The sequence below is a fragment of the Melitaea cinxia genome, chromosome 13 (assembly GCF_905220565.1).
Source record: "Melitaea cinxia chromosome 13, ilMelCinx1.1, whole genome shotgun sequence".
Taxonomy (NCBI): domain Eukaryota; kingdom Metazoa; phylum Arthropoda; class Insecta; order Lepidoptera; family Nymphalidae; genus Melitaea; species Melitaea cinxia.
In genome coordinates this window covers 3272112-3294306 of record NC_059406.1, presented here as the reverse complement: position 1 = coordinate 3294306, position 22195 = coordinate 3272112, and the positions used below count along the sequence as shown (strand labels likewise).

General features: G+C 32.2%; 1 protein-coding gene and 1 long non-coding RNA gene across 3 annotated transcripts; both read right to left on the bottom strand.

The window, feature by feature from the left end:
• Positions 1-863: 863 nt before the first annotated feature.
• LOC123658994 lies at positions 864-2249 on the bottom strand. The gene is made up of 2 exons (XR_006743952.1): positions 2196-2249; positions 864-1932 (listed from the first exon to the last, which is right to left on the bottom strand). It is a non-coding gene; the product is annotated as an uncharacterized LOC123658994 (long non-coding RNA).
• Positions 2250-15806: 13557 nt separating this feature from the next.
• Positions 15807-20594, bottom strand: LOC123659311 (60S ribosomal protein L17). Of its 2 annotated transcripts, none has more exons than XM_045594560.1 (4): positions 20506-20594; positions 20221-20309; positions 19865-20137; positions 15807-16048 (listed from the first exon to the last, which is right to left on the bottom strand). In XM_045594560.1, exons 2-4 carry the CDS (start codon positions 20299-20301, stop codon positions 15839-15841), a joined length of 564 nt encoding a protein of 187 aa, XP_045450516.1. In that variant the 5' UTR covers positions 20302-20309; positions 20506-20594; the 3' UTR covers positions 15807-15838. The 2 variants fall into 2 exon arrangements, with proteins under 2 accessions (XP_045450516.1, XP_045450515.1); XM_045594559.1 differs by having other exon boundaries at positions 20510-20594.
• Positions 20595-22195: the final 1601 nt, after the last annotated feature.

Genomic DNA, 22195 nt, shown 5'->3' with positions numbered 1-22195 from the left:
CGGCAAATCAGTTAAACTCGTATTCGCTCCAAACCTATAAAATTTACCACTTATTAATTTCACAATTATTTTTATATTAAATTTTATAATTAATATTAACCGCTAAAATCCTTAAATGAACCATTACCCACTTCAATACTTACAACATATTTTTATCTCTAAATTAAAAATAATTTTCTTTCAAAATTAAATAAAACAAATTCGGCTTCTTTACTGCTTTAGCAAATTAAAAAAAATCTCTCAATATAATAATCCATATTTCTCTCCATTCATTTATCAATTCAGTAAATAGATTTAATATTACTCAGTAGGTGAACAATGAACAACCCCCTGTTTTATGTCTGTTGGTTTATGCACAATAGAAAAAAATTATCAAAATCGGAAAGTTATACAAAAATAGTACTTTGCAAATGATAGAATCATCTTGTGAACATAATATTGCAATTATAATTAAAATAATATTATTATTATTATTATATAATAATTATACAAGCAAATACAAAAAAAGTTAAGTTTAAATGTCAAATTTTATTTTTTCCTCTTACTAAGAATATATAAGTAAAGAAAATAATATTTTTTACTTTAAGTATTATGATTGTTTTAGAAATATTTTTACGTAAAAGGAATGGTATATTTTCGGAAGTCTTTTGTTTCGTTCAAGTCACCATTGTTATTTCTTTAAGCATTTTTTTACGGTAGGTACGTGTTTGCCTTTGTTAATCTACCCGTCATACTTGGTAAGCAAGGAAAACCTTCGCTTTTGATCAGTAAAGTAATTGGTGTGTTAGATTAACCTCAAAATTTTAACTGCTGTTAAGCGTTTACAGCTCAGTTTTAATAGGGATAGAAAAAATAAAATATGATTTCTTAATTTCCTTCTTTAATACTTATTTACACTTATCAATTAATTACAGCATTCTGTATAAAAATTACTACTACATAACACCTAAATAGTTGTGTACAGATAATTCGTTGTAAATAAAGTCAAAATAAATGTGTTATTTACAAACTATGGAAAGTAGGGATAAGGAGAACCGTATTATATTGGACATCAGTTGACAAAGTGTTCATCGATAAGACACAACAATAAAATATGAAAATTTCTTCAGAAAGGAGCTGGCTTGATAAACTAGGATATGAACTTAGCTGTTATGAAGGGAATTAAGTATACTGAGTGAGCATATTTAAAATGAATTTCAGTGAGTTGAACGACTCATTGAAACTGTAATATTTTTTATGACTAAAGTAGGTAAGTTATAAAACTGTTCAAAATAGAATATAGACAAGTAAATAAATTCGCCTAGAAGCGCAAATATATTAATAATTGTAGAAACCATTTTTATTACGATTTTTTTTAATTTCTTTAGTTTAAATGTACCCTTCAACGATAGTAGCGCCATCTGTTGTCAAAAGTTTAATTTCAATTTGTTGTTGGTTACCGCAGCGCTACCTATGTACGTACGGCTTTTGATAGACGCTTTTAGATTTAGAGGCAGTTCTTCTTATCTCTTCATGTAGGAATCTATGTAATGGATCGAAATAACATTGTAATTCGAATGTTTGTTTACAAACAGACAAACAAACTACCTTTATTATGTAAATACAAAAATGTAGCACTAGACTTTACATTTTTCTTTAAATCGCTTCTATGGCACTAAGATTAAAGATACATAATATTACGATACATTTTTGTAGCATACAATAGCTAATTTTGTTATATTAATATAAAAAAGTATTTAAAAAAAATTGTTAATGTCTTCAATGTTAATCAGTAATTTTTATGAGTTTATTAATCCTATCACATTACGCTGTCTGCCACTTAATATATTAGACACTTATAAGTAAATAATCAAATTCATCTCTTGTTTTTCTCGACTTTCTTAATCTTCTTTAATGTTTTACCGTTGTATGTGTATTCACTTGTCCTGTCCTCTGTAACAAATGAAATTACAATAAAATTTTATACTCACATCAATTTGTTCTTCACACTTTACTGCCAATGTCATGTACTTAATTTATTCAAATGTGGAACTCGTATGTAAGGTCTAACCACTTAAAGGGTCGTAAAACTTTGTCATTTTATTTTCTAAAGTAAGGCGGTTTCAGTATGAAGTATGATTGGTTTCAAATCAAAGGGTCAAGGTAAATGAAGTCAAAGGTAATGAATGATGCGATGTACTTTGTCAATCACATACCTGTAATAGGATATTTCGGTAAAGGCCACAAGCTAAAGGGGTAGAGATATGTATTGGGTACCCTTCTAATCACGATCGTTCTTTCCTGCGGCATCGTTTCTTTCTCTGTAAAAAGAATTAAATAATGAAACTTTATAAATGACTTAATGTTCTAGGTAAAATTTGCTAACCGCTTTGCATATTGGTCAATGGTAATAAAAACATTTCCTAACGGTAATCAAAAAACTGAACTACACAAAAAACTTTAATAAATACCATACAATAGTTATAACAGTCGGCTGTTACCTGTAACACAAGCATTAAGGTGCTTACCACTGGAACAGACGACCGTGTGTGTGTTTTATAAAAATAAAAATATAAAAAGAAAAATATTAAAAAAAACAAAAAAGAATACCTACTACCTGTACCTACCCTGCGCGCAAAGCTACGATTTTTTTCATGATCAAAAACATAATTTACGATTCTATAAAGGACATACAGACGAACATTCATTTATATATATAAAAAAAAATAAAAATAAAAAAAAAATTAAAAAAGTATATATATATATATATATATATATATATATATATATATATATATAGAAAGCGTTAATAAATGTTTCGATGCAAACAAAAAAGAGATCAACGAAATAGATAAAGCAGTCTCATTACCGCACTTTAGTTAGCGGAGCAAGTTTTTGCTTTACCATAGAATAGAAATTTGCGTGATTTCCTTCTTAATTAAAAAAAAATGTTTTCTTATAAAATGATGTTAGTTATTACATTAAATATATCTCTATATCTTTCCGGTTAGAATGTCTGTCCTTGTCTCCTTATAACGATCGTTACTCATAGTAGGGACTATATCCACCAACCCGCAGTGGAGCAGTTTGTTGGGTTAAGCCTATCCTTCTCTTACTTGGAGAAAGAGGCCTATGCCCAGCAGTGGGATGTTACAGGCTAAATTGAAAAAGGTCAATAAAAGAAGAAGGCATTTCATTCAATATACAAAGAACAACGTATAATTTGCTATTATAGCTTTGTAACAATAGTAAATCAATGGTTCATAACGAAAATCATAATAATGATACTAACAATGTTAGTAAAAGGTATAAATTGTAAGTAATTAAGTAATTGATACACTAACTCTGCTGAAACTTCCTTCTAAGTACAAATAAATACGCAATGCTGGCGACGTTTCAATTGTCATTGTAATACTTACACGATATTTTAAACAGGTTTGTTCAAATGGTTAGATCAACGCGATGATCAACATAATCTTTTATGATTCTCATATCATATAATCGTAGTATTATAAATAGATATTGCGTAAAGACCTATCAGAGTTCAACATACGGACGAGGAAGGGCGTACGGCGATCGAACCCGAGACTTCCTGGTACCTAGGAAGAATTATCAATGTCAATGTTATTTTCACACCTTCCTGCAAATGTACAGATGATATAACTGCTATTATTCTCTTATTGAACGATGATAAAGATATGGGTTATGTTATGAGCTATGTAACGTTAACTCAAGCACTCAAATTGAAGAGTGAATATTAGCTGAAAAAAAATTTTGATGTTTGTATGCTTAGACTTTACATTGTTTTGAGTGAGTGATCCGGCTCGGATTTTTTATCGATGAGTTAAGATGAATGAATCATAGCGAAAATAAATCAAATATGTGAGTATCATATTTCAATTCTGTCGATAATCCGACATAATACAGATGTAAAATAATTGTGTTTGCTCGCAAACGAAAAAAAAACCGACTTCAATTACATCGACGAGTAATACAACGTAGATCGACGAAAAAATGGTCAAGTAACTACGCGTTATCAAAGATTAATCAAAAAGTAGTTATCAGATCTCAATATAATTTATATGTGACCATATGATAAACATCAGCTTTCGATTAAATTAAAAATTATCAAAATCGGTATACCCAGTAAAAAGTTATTGCGGATTTTCGAGAGTTTCCCTCGATTGCTCTGGGATCCCATCATCAGATCCTGGTTTCCTTATCATGGTACTAAACTAGGGATATCCTCTTTCCAACAAAAAAAGAATTATTAAAATCGGTACATCTAGTAGAAAGTTATGCGGTATAATACAACGTAGGTCGACGAAAAAAGCGTCAAGTAAAAACGCATTATTAGATATAACTTGAAAAGTAGTTGTTAGATCTCAAATAAATTTAAATGGGACCAATTGACACACACCACCTTTCGATTATAACAAAATTTGTCGAAATCGGTCCACCCGGTCAAAAGTTCTGATGTAACTAACATACATAAAAAAAAAAAAAAAATACAGTCGAATTGAGAACCTCCTCCTTTTTTGGAAGTCGGTTAAAAAATTGACAGTACAGTGTAGGATTACGATTCAGCCCACAACATCCCAGTGCTGGGAATAGGCCTCTTACTACATGGATGTAGGAGAAAGATTGAAGCTTAATCCAGCACGCTGCTCCACTGCGTGTTGGCGGATATGTTCCCTATAAGTAAAGAACGCTATCAGGTATTTATGATAACAACCGGACCGACGTGAAAGCTTAACGTAGATAGGAACTTTCCGAGGCACGGTGGAAAGAAATATTTCATATATATACAAATATTGATCCCGAGCGGCAAACCGTCAATATTTTAGGCACCTACACGCATTACTACACCAGAACAGTTGTTGTTGTTGTTGGTTATTGTTGTACATTGTACAGTGTTGTTTATTGAATGCTATACATTTTTTTTAAATATCATCAAATTACAAATTTAAACAAAAGTGTATTTTTATTACACTTGTACATTTATTTTACTACAATTGTACATTTATATTTCTTCGTATTCGAACATTTTTTCAACATTTTTGATTGTTGTATTTACAGTATAAATACCACATTTTACTCAGTAAAGATAAAAAGGCTTCAATAACGATACAAATTTTCACTCCTTATTTCGCCCTCTGAAGATAAATTTCGAAATTTTGTTTGGAAGTTACAGTAATTTAGACTTTTGTTATCCTAAACGAAACAGTATCCTGGACTGGGTGTTGTTGTGTCAGCCAGAACATTGCCTTTTATTTACATAGATATAAATGTTACATTACAATTTGTCTGTTCATTTGATTGTAATATAATTTTAATCAATCTCAATTTATTTCACATCATCATGAGCTCATGTTGTCTGTATTACTTTCTTCCATAAATGATAAAAAAACACTTGATTCTTTTAATCAAATGTAAATTAGACGAGTCTCCCCCTAGCTCTGATATCGTTATTTATTTACGCCTCGTCTCCTATTACTCTGTTTCTTTGTATTCGCTTTATTAACAAGCTTTTATGTTTGAAGTGACCTCTGTGTTCCTGTTCGTCTGGTAAATGGAATGGGTGATTTATCCATTTGAAAGATTTTTTCGTCGTATTTTACTTAAACTGGCAATCGTATTTTGTTTAATAATCCTAAAGAAAAAAATATCGCACAAATTAAAATATTTGAGCAACCTATAAAACTCATACATTTAGGGAAGAAAAAGCTTTTTCTTTGTGTGGAGAAGAGACTACATATAAAATAGGAAAAAAGTTAAAGCTAAATCTATAATCTCCGAATTCAATTTTCTTGAAAAAAAAATTCAGATGATCAAATTTAGGTTTGTCCCCCATCATAATTTTATGTTTGTCAAATATTATTTTAAGTTTAATTGTGAACAAATTGCTACCTCTAGCTTTGATATTGACAATCACCTCCTGAATTCAGCAATCAGTTTTTTTTTACATCGTTCATATTTAATTATATTATAATTATTTTTATTATATTATATCATATTTAATATGGATAAGAAATATATTTGTAGAATTATAACCTATCTTTAAAACACATCAACTATATTTAGATAACAATAAATCAGTAGGACGTCATCATAAACACTACATACAAATGTCACATTGTTAGGAGACTTCCTGGTGGAGGTAGATGTGAAACTACCATTTTTCACTTAAGAGCCGTTGGGAAAATGGATAATTTGTCATAGATTTATAGGTGTAATCGAATGATTGTTTTTCTTGGGGTCTTCAACTCTATAAGTAAGACCGTCTCAATGCCAATGAGATTAAAGTATCTTCAAGTATAGAAAAAATAATTGAATTTAGAATTTTCCGGACAACGGGTTTAATGATGGTCTTAGTAAGGAACAAGTGTGTATTTGTAAAAAGTTTGTTTCGGGTCTGAGTATATGCACTCGCAGATCTAATCATCGTGCCACGGAGAGCACGTAAGCTTTCGGCTCAGTTGTTATTATAGATACGTGATAGCGATCGTTACTCGTGTTAGACAAATTACCCGCTTACCATCGGTAGAGCATTGTAGTTCATTAAGCTCTAACTCTTCCATTCGAAAAACGAAGACCAGCAATGGTACGTTACACTACAGCCTATACTGCAATTTGGTTTAAACAAGTAATAAATAAACAAATGAATTTGTAGCCACTAGCTATGATAAGTAGCAGCTGTAGGAGAATGTACCGCTAGAATAAGAACTATAGGGCGCATACTGATCATATCAAAATTGCAGATGTCTCAACATCGTTCATTGATATGAATTAACTTTTAACGGTGCCATAAAACAGCTCGAAAGATTTAGCTAATGTTACGTAAAATGGTAAAATACGAAAGTAAATCAGTGTGGACGTGACCACAACTACCAATTTTGAAGACCGGAGCATCGCAATTCCATCAATGTTGCAGGTATTTAACATCAGGAGTTACTTCATGCTTGTTCACCTCCTTATTAAACAAAAAAACTTGCTGAAATGTTATTATTTAGAACTCCAATCAATATTTGCTTTGTCCCGCGGTTTCAAATACGTTAGTTTGAAGGTAAACGTACTACAATATAATATAGCCTATAGCCTTCCTAGGTAAACGGGCTATATAACACAAAAATAATTTTTCAGCAGTAGTAGTTCCTGAAATTAGCGCATTCAAACAAAAAAAAAGCATCTTATAATATTTATATATTATAGATAAGTGTATTCTAATATGATTTGACTAAGTAGGTACTATGCTAAGATTACGTGTGAAATCTTTCCCTACCCACACACAGACCATACGCTATTGGGGTTCGTTCCCACGAGACTAAGCATTCGAACGGTCACCGCTCGCCTCACTGACATACTCCAAAGATAATCGCAGACATAAATGTAAGGAAGTGTTACAATTTATCACTTGTAGGTGGGCTGGACGTAACACGAGGAATCCGACCTATTACACTAACCTGTTTAGAAAATTTATATGTGGTGTATTTATAAACTGTTAGATCGCATTTTAAGAAAGAAAAATAGTTTGTATTTAGTACTGGCTTCCCGCCCCGGCTTCGTAATTGATAAAAATTTCCAATCCCAATTTTTTTTTTAAATAACTTCTTTCCTTTTCGTTGCTAAATCGCTTGTTTTGCTGTTCAAATCGAACTAACTCTGGCCGGTGACACCGGTATATATTCAGAGCTAGGATAGGTCTAGGATATTCGAGAAAGTTTGAGAATATTTTCTTTCTCACACCTTCTAGAATGTTCTCGACATTGTCGTCCACCGTAACAATAGGTTCTGCAGCTGTAGCATACGTAGTAAGGCGCGAAATTTAAAAACTTCAGTTTTAAAATGTTTTCAGAACTAATTTGAATAACTAAAATTATGACGCTTTAACTCCAAAATATAAAATAAGCTATAACTGTAGAGATACATAAAATTAAATAACTTTATTATAGTAACAAATGTAATTTAAGACTTTATTGAAATTGGAATTTTACGCGCTATTTCTACACATGCTGCAATTACTCGCAGCGCCTTTCGAAATGCAACCCAATTAATCGTTGTTCTGAATGAAGTTCAAATACTCGACAACAGATGGCGCTACTACACTTAATTTCGAGAATTTATCGATTTCTCTGGGATCCCATCATCAGATCCTGTTTCTTTATCATGGTACCAAACTAGGGATATCCCCTTTCCAACAAAAAAAGAATTATCCAAATCGGTACATCCAGTAGAAAGTTATTGCGGATTTTCGAGTTTCCCTCGATTTCTCTGGTATCCCATCACCAGATCCTAGTTTCATTATCGTGGTACTAAACTAAGGATATCCCTTTTCCAACAAAAAAAGAATTATCAAAATCGGTACATCCAGTAAAAAGCTATGCGATATAATACAACGTAGATCGACGAAAAAAGCGTCAAGTAAAAACGTATTATTATATATAACTCGAAAAGTTATTGTTAGATCTCAAATAAACCAACTGACGGGACCAAATGACACACATCACCTTTCGATTAAAAGAATATTTGTCGAAATCGCTCCACCCAGTCAAAAGTTCTGAAGTAACAAACATTAAAAAAAACACAGTCGAATTGATAACCTCCTCCTTTTTTGGAAGTCGGTTAAAAATACAGTCGAATTGTGATAATAATTGTGTTTGCAGGCAAACGAAGAAAAACCGACTTCAATTATACCGACAAGTAATACAGCGTAGGTAGACGAAAAAATAGTCAAGCAAATAGGTACGCATTATCAAAGATTACTCCAAAAGTTGTAATACAAGTGTGCAAAATTTCATACTCCTCCGTCCGCGCAATTTTGTAAAAACGAGTACAGTTTTTGCTTCACGTATTACGAGTAATATATAGAGTACCTGGGTGACCGAGCTTAGCTCGGTATTTTTAGTAAATCGTATTTTTTTAGAAATCATATTTAAATACGAATTACATGTTAAAAAAATATGAATAATATTTTCAGATTGTACTGACATGATAATAAAAAATATGAACTGGTTATTTAAATAAAAAATCATGAATGCAATTAGAAAAAAAAGGAAAAAATAATCGATCTGGAGATATGGGAATTTGAACTTGGTCTTCTCGGTAGATCGCGACTGGCCGATTTCCTACCTGAGCTATTACAACTTTATTGACAATTGCGAAATTTACCTTCGTATTCTAACGATGTTGTAGCCATTGCCTAAAAACAGGAATAAAACAACATTTTCTAAAAATGAATCCTAGCTATACCCATTTATAGCCTCCGAAATCCCCTGCATACTAAATTTCATGAAAATCGTTTGAGCCTATATATTTGGAGTATATATATTAGAGATGCCACGAATATTCGGCAACTATTCGGTATTCGGCTATTCGACCTCTTATTTTCGCTATTCGGTATTCGGTCGAATATGTTACCCATATTCGACCGAATACCGAATAGCAATTTTTTTATTTCCTACGAACTGTTTTTCCGCGACTTCGCGTAAATTATAGCCCATGTCCTTTCTAAGGCTCTAGAGTATCTGTGTACCAAATTTTATTAAAATCGGTTCAGCAGTTTGGGCGTGAAATCGTGATAAAAAGATTTACTTCCTTATTTATGATAAAATACAGTAAGGATTACCAAATAAATTATGAAAAAACTCAAAATATTACTCACAAAGATATTTATTTAACCAAAAAAAGAACTAACAAATTAATATTTAAAATCTACCATTGGTAAGAAACAAACACAACAAACAAACTGCCAGTTTATTGTCTTCATTATAAATTTCATAAAAGTTCCAAATAGGCGATTTCTTATAATTGGATTCATTTAACTTTACTCGAATCAACGGTGATATTTCTTATGGTAATCAATAACATTAAATGTTATATTTTAGTAGGTATACAGTACGTACGATGCACCAACGACCAACAAATAAAGCAGGTTGTAACACGACCGTGAAGTAGGTATTACTTCAGCGATGCAAGTTTAAACTCGTACGGTGACGAGTTGTGTCTTGTCGCCCGCGAAAAGTACTAAGTGTGGCCGAATATTCGGCTGCCGAATGTTCGGCGCTTCGGCCAAGAGCCTCGCCGAACATTCGGTATTCGGTATTCGGCCAAATTACTATTCGTGGCATCTCTAATATATATATAGGTATACAAGAATTGCTCGTTTAATAGTATTAGATAAATTCATTTGAATGAAGTATTTAATCAGTCATGTAATATTTACATTTCCGATATATATTGGCACATTAAAATAGACCTACCTATTTTAATGTTCCATAATATACGAATGTCATAATCCAATTGGTACTACAAATGAATGTTCACTGACCTGTGATCACGTTCACGCTCTTGAGGACGGTCAAGATGCCCGCTCGAATTTATTTATATCATTATAGCTATCAATAACAATATAAAATATCTTAATTAAAAATTAATTCATATATTTCTATTTAAAAAAAAGAACATTTTTATAGGATTTCAATAACACTAATAGAACTATACCTGCGCAAGTCCATTTCGCATAAGCCAAATCACAGCGTTATTCTAAGAGGCGATTTGATTTATAACTATAATAGCTATTTATGTTAAATAAGTTGTATGGCAATTGGCTATAACTTCACTACCATATCTACAGTTATGTGATGAAGTAAATATGATGATTCGCCAAAAACAAATTGTTCGTTAGTTACATTAAAAAAAAAAACAGATTACCTTATACGATAGGTGTTTTACCTTTATGATTGTTTTTCTACATATTCATAACTACATAAATTTACATAAAAAAATCTGGTTGTCTGTAAAGTTGGTTTACGGACGATAGTTTAACGTGACAACGTCATAACAAAACATCTTCTCGGATGCATAATTGCATAGGCCAATCGAGTGGGAGATAGATGCGGCGCAAGCGTACGATGAGAGTAATGGGACAATGAGTCATCCTTTTTTCGTGCATGCAGACGTCGTTCATCGATTTATTAGACGTTGTCACGTCAAAATAACAAAACTTAACAAAAAACAATACTTATCCTGAAGCTATGTAAGCAGCCTCCTAAAAATATAACAGATTCAACGAGCAAATAGCAATAAATTGTAGTTACGCTTCAGCCTGTAATATCCCACTGCTGGGTTAGCGCAACAGCCACATACCAGTGCTGTGACCGTTGCGCCAACTCGTCTTCCGTAGCAATAAAGTGCTACTTAAAAAAAAAAAAAACCTACAGCGCATAGTCGTTCTTTACAAAGTATTTATGAAAATGAAGCTTCGATAGCCTCGAAAATAAATTTATAAAAACTTTTACAAAAATAACTACAAAAATAACTACAAAAATCTAAATGACTATGAATCCAAAAGAATATAATAAGTGTTTTATATTTTTTAAAAAAAGTAACTAAAACACGTAGATAATATCGTTTGAGTACATTTAAGCGTGTTTCAAATAGGGTGGGAGTGTCAGGGATGTGGGTCAGCTCCATCAAAGATGCCGCGGCCCGGTACTGTTTTGGTGTCAATGATCTATATACGTAATGTGGAGGGTCTTGAACCAGTTAGCTGTGCCTACGTAACGTATATAGTAGAATTTATAACTAGATTTATTATTTATTTATTATTACTATAACTTGATGTCTTTTAGAAGTAAAAGAATTTCTACCCATAAAACTATTGTTTTATGGGTAGAAATTCGTTTGAAATACAAGAATAATTTTACAAACATATTTAATAAGTAACTAAGTTATAATGTCCATATGATTGTTTTTTTTTTATTTTATTTATATTATTATACTATTTATAATAAACAATATTTTTTTTAAAAAAACTATAATAATTATCAGAATATGTTATGTACAACTTACATGTCTTATGTAACAAAAGACTTGTTGTGCTTGGGAGGAGTAAGTTGGTGGTAATATAGATAATATTAAAAAATATATTTTTAAGAAAAGATTACGCATGTAAATAATTAGATTAAGCTAGATATAAGTATAGTATTATAAGGAAATAATAATACAAAAAAAAAACAAATTGTACCATACATTAGATTAAGAACCGGTCGGTGGACTCACGTCTCTTTTGGAGACATTAAAAACATAGTCTAACTTGAACAGCGATGTTGCTGAGTAACGCCTACCTTGAAATAGAAAAAAATAAAAATAAAAATTGCATGTTTTTAGAATAAAAAAGGACATGGGTTCATAAGCCCGTGGATGTATATCAATGATAAAAAAAAACACGCAAAATTAAAGTTTTAAGTTTAAATAACCAATAAATTCAAAATTATCAATAAATTACAATCTTTATAAAAAAAATATATAGCTAATGAGAGCGTCTTTACCTAATTACTTTAATATGATAGGTAAGATTTTTTTAACCGACTTCCAAAAAGGAGGAAGTTCTCAATTCGACTGTATATATATATATATTATGTATGCGACTTCAGAACTTTTGACTGGGTGGACCGATTTCGACAATTTTTTTTAATCGAAAAATGGTGTGTGTCATTTGTTCCCATTTAAATTTATTTGAGATCTAACAACTACTTTTTGAGTTATATCTAATAATGCGTTTTCACTTACTACGCTTTTTTTATATAGGTTAGTCGACGGTTTTTTCGTTACCATTTAAGTACCTATGTTGTTTTTTTTTTGTAATCTAAACAATCTTTACATTAAAATATATATTTACGTTTATATCTTTATATTTTATCGGTACAAGGTGAGATGAATTCTAATTTCTTTAAAAATATCGTATTGAATTTTCTATAACAACTTGAATTTTCTATTTTGATGTTAAATAGTGCTCCATGCTCGGCTGTGTAAACCTAAAATTTATTTTTAAATCAAAGACATAATTATGAATGTTTTGACGAATTCCGCTCAGCTATAATAAACGCGATATAAAACACAATAACATCCGATAATACAATGCAACACATTTTTTGTAAAGATTATATTTTTGTGTCGATTAATTTGTAAGTTTTTTTTTATTATTCATGGAATATGCAGCTTAGAAACAGATGTTTTTATTGAAATGGAATTGAAATAATTAATAGACAAAGGTCAACAGAACAGAAATGGTTAAAGTTCCGCTTTTATTATTAAATATTATGTAATCAATAAATAAATATTTTTTCTTCATAATAAATGTAACAATACCTCTTTTTTCCGATCTTCTAGGCGGCGCAGGTATTGCAACAATGTTAGCGACGAGCGCGTACGCGCAGATGAGGGCGGTCGCGCGCGCGTACATACGTGCGATTGTTGAGACGCTTCGTGTAATACTAGTAGACAGTAGTGTTATACTACTGAATATGACACAAGTTGTAATATATATTACCGACTTTGTACTGTATAAAGGCTAGTTTCTACTAGCAGTTGCTAAAATATTAGTACCACAGTATACAATGAGGGGCATTTTATTGCGTGAATTTTGCTAGAACAAACTAAAAACAGAAGGGTCGAACTTATTTAGCAGATTTTATAATCACTTCATATAAAGCAAAGTTCCCCGCCCCATCTGTGTCTGCATGTGTTTGCAGTGGGTAAACTCAAAAATTACTGAAGATATTTTCATGTGGAATTCAGTAATAGACATATTGAAGAGTTTATATTGTTAGCATTTGTAAGTTGTTTAAATTATGACAACAATTGTTTAATGCCGCCTAATTTAGAGATTCGGCAGATTTCATAGAAAAAGCCTGCCTTTCCTAAGATATATATATCTTTATATATTATAATTATAACAAAACAACCCACAAAAGCATATATCTGTATTTTAAGGATAGCTCACAATACAAATTTTTTCTTCTAAAGAAATGGTCACGTTCAACACAATTATTCGAAATATTAATTCTTGTCAATTTAAATAGGCACCTTACATTTATTGCAAGCATATTATGATAATTTTTCTCCACAACCCCTGGAACATAAATAAGAGTCACTGCAAACTGTGCCAACAGACTAGTCAGTAGGTACCTATGTTCGTTTTCGAGAGCGTTAAGTCTATACTACAGGCTCATTTAAATATCACTTCAGATGCTATTAACGTGAAATATAAATCAAAAACTTGTGTCAACTGGTGTTAGTTTTCAAGTGCCACCTTTGCAATTCAGGTACCTTCATTGATACTCATAACGATCAATTAATAGACTAAACAACTTAAAAAACTTCTCTTTTATGAATGTTGAATAGATTATACCATAGGTTCCCAACCTTTTATGGACTACCTACCCTACCTTTTTACAAGAAAACAAAATTCCAAACCCTCTTAACCTATGGATTAGACAGCACGCAAATTCAGAAGCTATTTAAAGAAGTTCTCATTAATATTGTAAAGTAACATTTTATGTATAGGAAAATTTTTGATTAATAACAAACTGTGACATTTTTTTGACAACCTGAATTCAATACCGACATTTTGATTTAATTATTAAAATTTCCAGTGTATTATGAAACAGCAAACGTTAAAATCGAAATTAGATGATGTAAACAGCTTTGCTACTAGCTTAAACAATATTCTCGAAGAAAATTATCGCCTTCAAAGGGACCTCCAAGACGCTACAAACAAACAACACCAGGAAATGTCAAGAGCTATTGAATTGAAGGAAAAGAATTTAAAATTAAAGAAACTAATACACGAAACAAAATTAAAAGCTTGTCGGATTAAGGAATCGAATAGAAAATTGTGAAATTTCGTGTTAACAGGACAAATGTATCATTTATATGAAAGATCAAAAGTAATTGAAAAGGAGAACGAACTACTTCGACATCAAATAAGATTATCAAAAAGAAAACGAGATGAAGCAAGTACAAATGCTACGAAAGTAGCAGAATCAAATTATTGTTTACAAAAAACGTTAAGTGCAGTTCGTAAAGAATTATATTCGATAAAATGTAATAGTAAACCAAAAAGTATTAAGTGATAAAACAAAAATAGGTACATAAGTATATTTATGACATTCATCTGATTTCTCAAGTTTTTTTTTACAGTAATTTAGTAAGGAACATATTTGTGTCAATTACTTTAACTGATGTCGGTTATTTCAAATTTAATTTGAGATTTAGGCTAAGATCTAGATTAGATAAAACCGAATTAGAAAAACCGAATTATGGGGTTTTTGGGTGTGGAGGGTGGAGGGTGTAGGGGAATCTATACAAGGTAACACTGTCACACCTCAAAACCCCATGGTTATGGAGATATCCATGGTTAAAGTTTTGAGTCTGTCCTACAAGGGCGGAAGGGCTGCACTTCCCGCAGCGCCAGAGCCAAGCGTTCCTCTAACTTTCGAAATTCTTCTTCTAACCTCAAAACTTTAACCATGGATATCTCCATAACCATGGGGTTCAGAGGTGTGACAGTGGTACCAGGGGTAGCGTTCCCCACCCTCTCCCCCCCCCATCCCCCCACGGTTCCGAAATTCGGTTTTACCTAATCTAAAGCTTTACCGAGATTTAAAAAAACTTGATAGAGTTACGAAAGGAAAAGTGCGCTGTGTACTAGTCTCTTGTCCGCAGACCCAAAAGAGGGCGATTTGAGAGTGGATATTAGTTAGGAATAGCAACCCTAATCTCTACCTACACGCGCTGATCCAAAAGTATATTCTAAAAGATTAAGAATCGATATATAGTTTTAAGATACGTATATACGGTCGAGTTGAGTATCCTCCTTTCTTGACGTCGGTTAGCAATGGGAGTAGGAATCGGCAACGAGCTTCATATGCTTCTAGTATTGCAGGCATTTATAAATTACGGTACTCGCTGACCATCAGACGTGCCGTATGCTTTTTTGCAAACCTAGTTGTAAAAAAAGATAAAAGGAAAAAAAAAACAAAACATTACTGTAAGTCATTTATTAACCCTTAAAATTCTATTCCCTCATCATCTTCTCCTTCTGGCGAGCCAGTTTCTTTTTGGACAGCTTCTTCTTAGCGGGCGCGTCGTCAGTTGGAGCGGCTCTGGCGACTGTGTCCTCTCGCTCACTGAGGCAGACCTCGATGTGGCAGGGCGACGACATGTAAGGGTTGATACGACCGTGAGCGCGGTATGTACGCCTGCGGAGACAGGGGGCGCGGTTTACCTGGAAAGTCAAGTGTTTTTTATTATTCATTACTATATTATATATATTTTTATATGCAACGATATATGAGTACCAATATAATATCAAAGAGTATCAGTAGATATACTGATGTGTAGAACAAAAAAAAAATTTTTTTTTGACAGCAGGATGTGATGCACTCACTCTTATTAATTGAAAAATGTAATTGTTTTATTTATAAACAATTTTAAATACTAAATATCACTAACACTAATAAAGAAGCTTTGTGCACTAAGGGCCTATGGATAATAATACTATTTGACAGGTGGTGATATCTAACAGATAAGTTTTTGATGCATTACTCTTTTTCACCACCGCTTCCACTGTATTAATGAGATATTTCTAATCGCAAATAAGTATCTAATTGAGGCAAAACAGTTCCTAATGGCTTAATTCTACCTCCTGCTCTTAAAGCTTAATCGTAACTTATTTGCATTATCACCTTTATCCAAAACTGGCTCAACAAGTCAACAGGCCGTAACACATAAAAGCTTTGTACAAAATTCAGTATGTAAAATGTTACGTTAAACTAATGTTTATATTCTAATACATTCCCAGAAATGCATCTAAGCTATTATTTAGCTTATTATTCATTACAAATAAAGTATCACACCCCATTCTTAATTTATATAATGTCATATAACTTTTACAATTCTTTTTATTTTTATAATTGTCATTGAAAACTTCTTAATGCATGCTTGACTTAGGGAGTAATGCGTGACGAGAGCGTTACGAAAAGTGTGATCGATCGAGGCGAACGGAGCAAGAGAGGTGTGAACACACATTTTCTTTCTTTCTCTCATAGTCAGTTTCTCTCATAGCCAGTTACGTTTTGTATATCTGAGATACAGTGGAACAGTCTTACTCAATCTTGTAGTCTAAAGCACACTCTTTTTTTTTTAATAATATCTATCTCTGTATTCAGCCTAACTCATGATTGTTATTTTGTATTTAGCATGTTTTAGTTAGTAATTTATTTTAATTTGTTATATTTTTATCAGTTTTAATTTTTTTTTTTTCTATATTAACTTTTTAGACGTCATTAATTTTTATTTTTTTACAAATTGAGTCATTCGGTTTACTTTCTGTCAGCAAACCTTTTATCTTTTTACTTTCTTTACTTTCGCTTAATCTACAGATTTGAAAGAGAAAAATTGAACTTAAATATTTTCATTTTTTTAATATTTAATTCAATATTTGTGCTACTAAAACAAATTTGGAAGACAAAGTCACGAAGTAAAAAATAACAAACCAACTTAAATAAGTGTAAGTAACAAAACAATAGAATAATCTCAAAAAAGGTTACTCTCGATGATGTCTGTTACAGTTAATTTCTGCCTTTAGAAAACAGTGTGTACAATGTGATTATACCCTGTCAAGCAAAAAAGGCACAGCTCAAATATTACCGTTTCATTTATAATTATCATCAGTATTTTAATTAAATACTCTATTAAAATAACACAGATATGTTAAGCTTCATTAAAATTGAAGTTATGTATCTTTGGATTATAGAAGTTATATAAAAATGCTTCTTGTAGAGAAAAGTCCATTATAAAAAAGACTAACAGACTTGGCATGAAAATAAAAGTCTTCATATGTCTGTCGAGTACAAAACAATACCTATACAAATCACTGAAATAATATAAATAATAATAATAAAACATCAACCAAAACCAGTGTAAACCAAAATAAATCTTATACTATTAAACGAGCAATTCTTGTATATATATATGTATATATATAATCTGAATCTCGAAAACGGCTCCAACGATTTTCATAAAATTTAGTATATAGGGGATTTCGGGGGAGATAAATAAATCTAGCTAGGATTCATTTTTAGAAAATGTCGTTATATCCCAGTTTTTAGACAATGAAAAAAATATTGTTCTAATAAGAAGGTAAATTTCACTCTTGTCAGTAAATTTGTAATAGCTCAGGTGGGAAATCGGCCGGTCGCGATCGTCCAAAAAGACTACGGTTCAAATCCTCGGTCGATTACTATTTTTTTCTTTTTTTTTTTAACTGTACGCGTTATTTTTAATAATGTATGTAAAATCGAAAAATATTAATCTTATTTTATCATTATTATTATTATTATTTTTGATTTTTTATATTTATTTATATTTTTTATCATTGTCGGTAAAAAAAATAGTATCCATATTTAATAAATATGTAATTCATATTTAAATATGATTTCCAAAAAACTTGATTAGTAAATCAAGTATAAAAATACCGAGCAAAGCTCGGTCACCCAGGTACTGTCTTAAAAATGAGTATGCTTTAGACCACATGACCGAAGTAAAACTTCTTTAGCAATATGCCTGCACAATAGGTCTGCACTGTGCCGTAGATATACGAAACATAACTGGCTATGAGAGAAAGAGAGAAAGAAAATGTGTGCTCACACCTCTTTCTAATGCTCCGTTCGCCTCGCCCGATCATGCTTTTCGTAACTTACTCCCAACTTGACACTCGATAGTTATTGATTTGAGTATCAAATAATTATTGAGCGAGATTCAGTCTCTAGTCTCAAATTATAATTTGAAAAGCCTCCAAACTTTGTTTTTAGCGAAGCATTGATTATTCTTCAAAATTATCAACAATGTTTATGGTATAACACCAAACTCTTCAGCAATATCTTTTTATAACTATCCATTGCCCCCAGATTATACCTTTCACTATGTTTTACTTTTGTAACTACATTTTGTGTTTTAATAATGCAAATAAAAAAGTTAATTTGACGTACAGTGGTATTCAAATAGGGACGAATATGCAAAACAGCACACTCGCTCTTAATAATTTCAGAAACAACTGACATAAATTTATTAAATAATTTAAATTAAAACTGACTAAATACTATATATTATATGAAACCACACAATGGCTATATACTACATAAAAACTTTTTAGGAATATTGGTGTTTTGAAACTATGACCTGTTTAATTGTATTGTGAGTATTTGTTGTGAGCCTTAGTCTTATTTCACAATCAGAAAAAAAACGTTGGTCTTAAAATTTAAACAAATCTTTGAATGCACAGGTCATGTTAAGCTAGCAACGTATTTTATACATATTAAGTAATGGAAGGGAAAACAAGCACATAGATAGCAGGTACAGTTTGTATATAACATTTTTGAGAACCATAATCGTCAAACTCTAATAAAAGCTAATATCTAATCACTGCCCCTGAAATTTTGTTAGAATTAAGTAAAAGGCGGTAAAGAGTTTGAAGTTTTAATTAATTTAAACTAAATTTATGGTATTATAATAGTATCATTGGTTTAATAATATAATTTACTGTGACAATTTATAAGAGAAATGTAACAGTGTCAAAATCATACAAAAGCCAATTATTATTTGTCCTAAAATACTTTACCTAAGTACGGCAGTTTGGTTGCATGTTTTATTCCTTACGACCTTTATTTTTGTTAGAGCAAATTTTGTATAACAGACAATTGCAAAAAAAAAATGATGAAATTAGTCATATATGATTATCATTCGTGGTCGTGATCCTCATCATTGAGGGAACGAGGAAAGATATGTAATGGATATATAAAAACTTCACGGTTAATTAAAATAATAGCACAGATCTCATGAAACTTAATAGTTTGAGATTTAGGTAAATAAAGCCACCCTTCCCACCACCCTATACCCCCTCACCCCCATTTAAACCCCATAAATTTGAGGCCAATTATGTAAAGTATTCAGTAATTATAACTTTTTAAATACACCTTAGATATTTTTGTGCATAGAAAATAGGAGTAACATTCGTTTTGAATAAAATAAAATCTGAACTGACCTGAATGTGTTCAATGACAAGCCTGTCAACATCCAAGCCTTTGAGATCCGCGTTCGATTCTGCGTTCCTCAGGAGTTGCAGTAGGAATTCAGCGGATTTTTTAGGCCAACGACCTTGTGTAGTTCCAAACTGCTTGGCCTGTGCGCATCTACCGACACCGCCGTTGAAGCGACGGAAAGGTATGCATTCCTTCTGGTCTACAACGTTTTTGAGGTAGCGTACGGCACGGCGCAAGGTCAACTTCTTGATAGCCATAGCAGTCTCATATGTGTTCTGTAAGTAAATATGACATGAGTCCAGATACTAGTACGCGTAAACAGTCCATGCGGATGATAGAGTGGTTAATTAAAACTTACCTTGAAATGAACACGCAGGTTCGAGCCACGAGCCTTGCATGACTTGGTTGGATTATCAGGTTCCCGAGAATAACGACCCATTTCTGTTACTGAAACACAGAGCGGCTTTATGTCACAAACGAAAAACTTAGGTTATTATTTGTTGTACTGAGAATTTTCACAAAAACCCTGAAATAAACACAGCAATAGTCAGCGCGCATTTGAAAATCGCATGACACTGACATTTTTAGTTAAAACTTTTATAATTACTTAGATGAAAATAGATTTTGATCAACAGAAACCAACCTACCAAGACAATATTTTATCAGGAAAAGGAATAGACAAAACTACCTGACGTTTACTGAATGTTTCAATTTTGACAGTTGACACCTTCATCAATGTTGTCAGCTTAAAAATTATGTCGTCTATAGCTCAATAGCTCATTTCATAAGCTCTACGTTTCACAAATTCTATTTTTAACCGACTTCAAAAAAAAGGAGGAGGTTACTCAATTCGACCGTATATATATATTTTTTTTTTATGTATGTTCGGAGATAACTTCTTCGTTTATGAACCGATTTCAATAATTCTTTTTTTGTTCGAAAGGAGGTATTCATAGTTTGGTACCATGATAAGGGAACCAGGATCTGATGATGGGATCCCAGAGAAATCGAGGGAAACTTTCAAAAATCGTAAGGGTGACTAGTAAATTTAATCATGTTTTCATTAAGCACTATAAAGCACTACTATTTAATAAAGGTCTGGAGTCGATCTGATGATGGAGAAGAAAGATAGTCGAGGGAACTCTTCAACAATTTATAGCAATTACCTTCTTTTTGAACTTAATTCGTTTCTATTGATGAGAACTTTGCACCCGTAAGAGTTATAAGTGCCATTACAGTCTGATGATGGAGACAAAAATTAGTCGAGGGAACTCTTTAACGATTTATAGCAATTACCTGCTGTTTGAACTTAATTCGTTTCTATTGATGAAAACTTTGCATATATATGAGTTATAAGTGCCATTTCAGTCTGATGATGGAGACGAAAGATAGTCGAGGGTACTCTTCAACGACTTATAGAAATTACCTGCTGTTTGAACTTAATTCGTTTCTACTGATTAGAACTTTGCACCTATATGAGTTACAAGTGCAATTAAAGTCTGATGATGGAGACGAAAGATAGTCGAGGGTACTTTTCAACGATTTATAGCAATTACCTGCTGTTTGAACTCAATTCGTTTCTATTGATTAGAACTTTGCACCTATATGAGTTACAAGTGCCATTACAGTCTGATGATGGAGACGAAAGATATTCGAGGGAACTTTTGAACGATTTATAGCAATTACCTGCTGTTTGAACTTAATTCGTTTCTATTGATGAGAACTTTGCACCTATATGAGTTACAAGTGCCATTAAAGACTGATGATGGAGACGAAAGATAGTCGAGGGAACTTTTCAACGATTTATAGCAATTACCTGCTGTTTGAACTTAATTCGTTTCTATTGATGAGAACTTTGCACCTATATGAGTTACAAGTGCCATTAAAGTCTGATGACGGAGACGAAAGATAGTCGAGGGAACTTTTCAACGATTTATAGCAATTACCTGCTGTGTGATCATCTGTGTCGCAGGACCAGGTTTGATGATGGAGCCCATAAACACTCGAGGGAATTTCTCAACAATTTACAGCAGTTACCTTTTGCTGTTTGACGACCGCTTTGATATAATGGTGCATGTGCCGTGTCGGCGGCGCCTAAACACCGACGGTCGCGGGTTCTATTCCCGCTCGGAGTGGATATTTATGTTTATACAAATATTTATTTTCAGTCTAGTTGTTAATCCTTGTGGTTCTCCCAACCTAGCCTCGCTACACGCTAGACTGTCAGTCCCGGTTGTTATTACGTACCCTGATAGCGAACTTTACTCATAGTATGTCGACGCGTTAGCGCAGCGGTCACAGCACCGGCTGTTGCGCTGGCGTTAGTGGGTTCT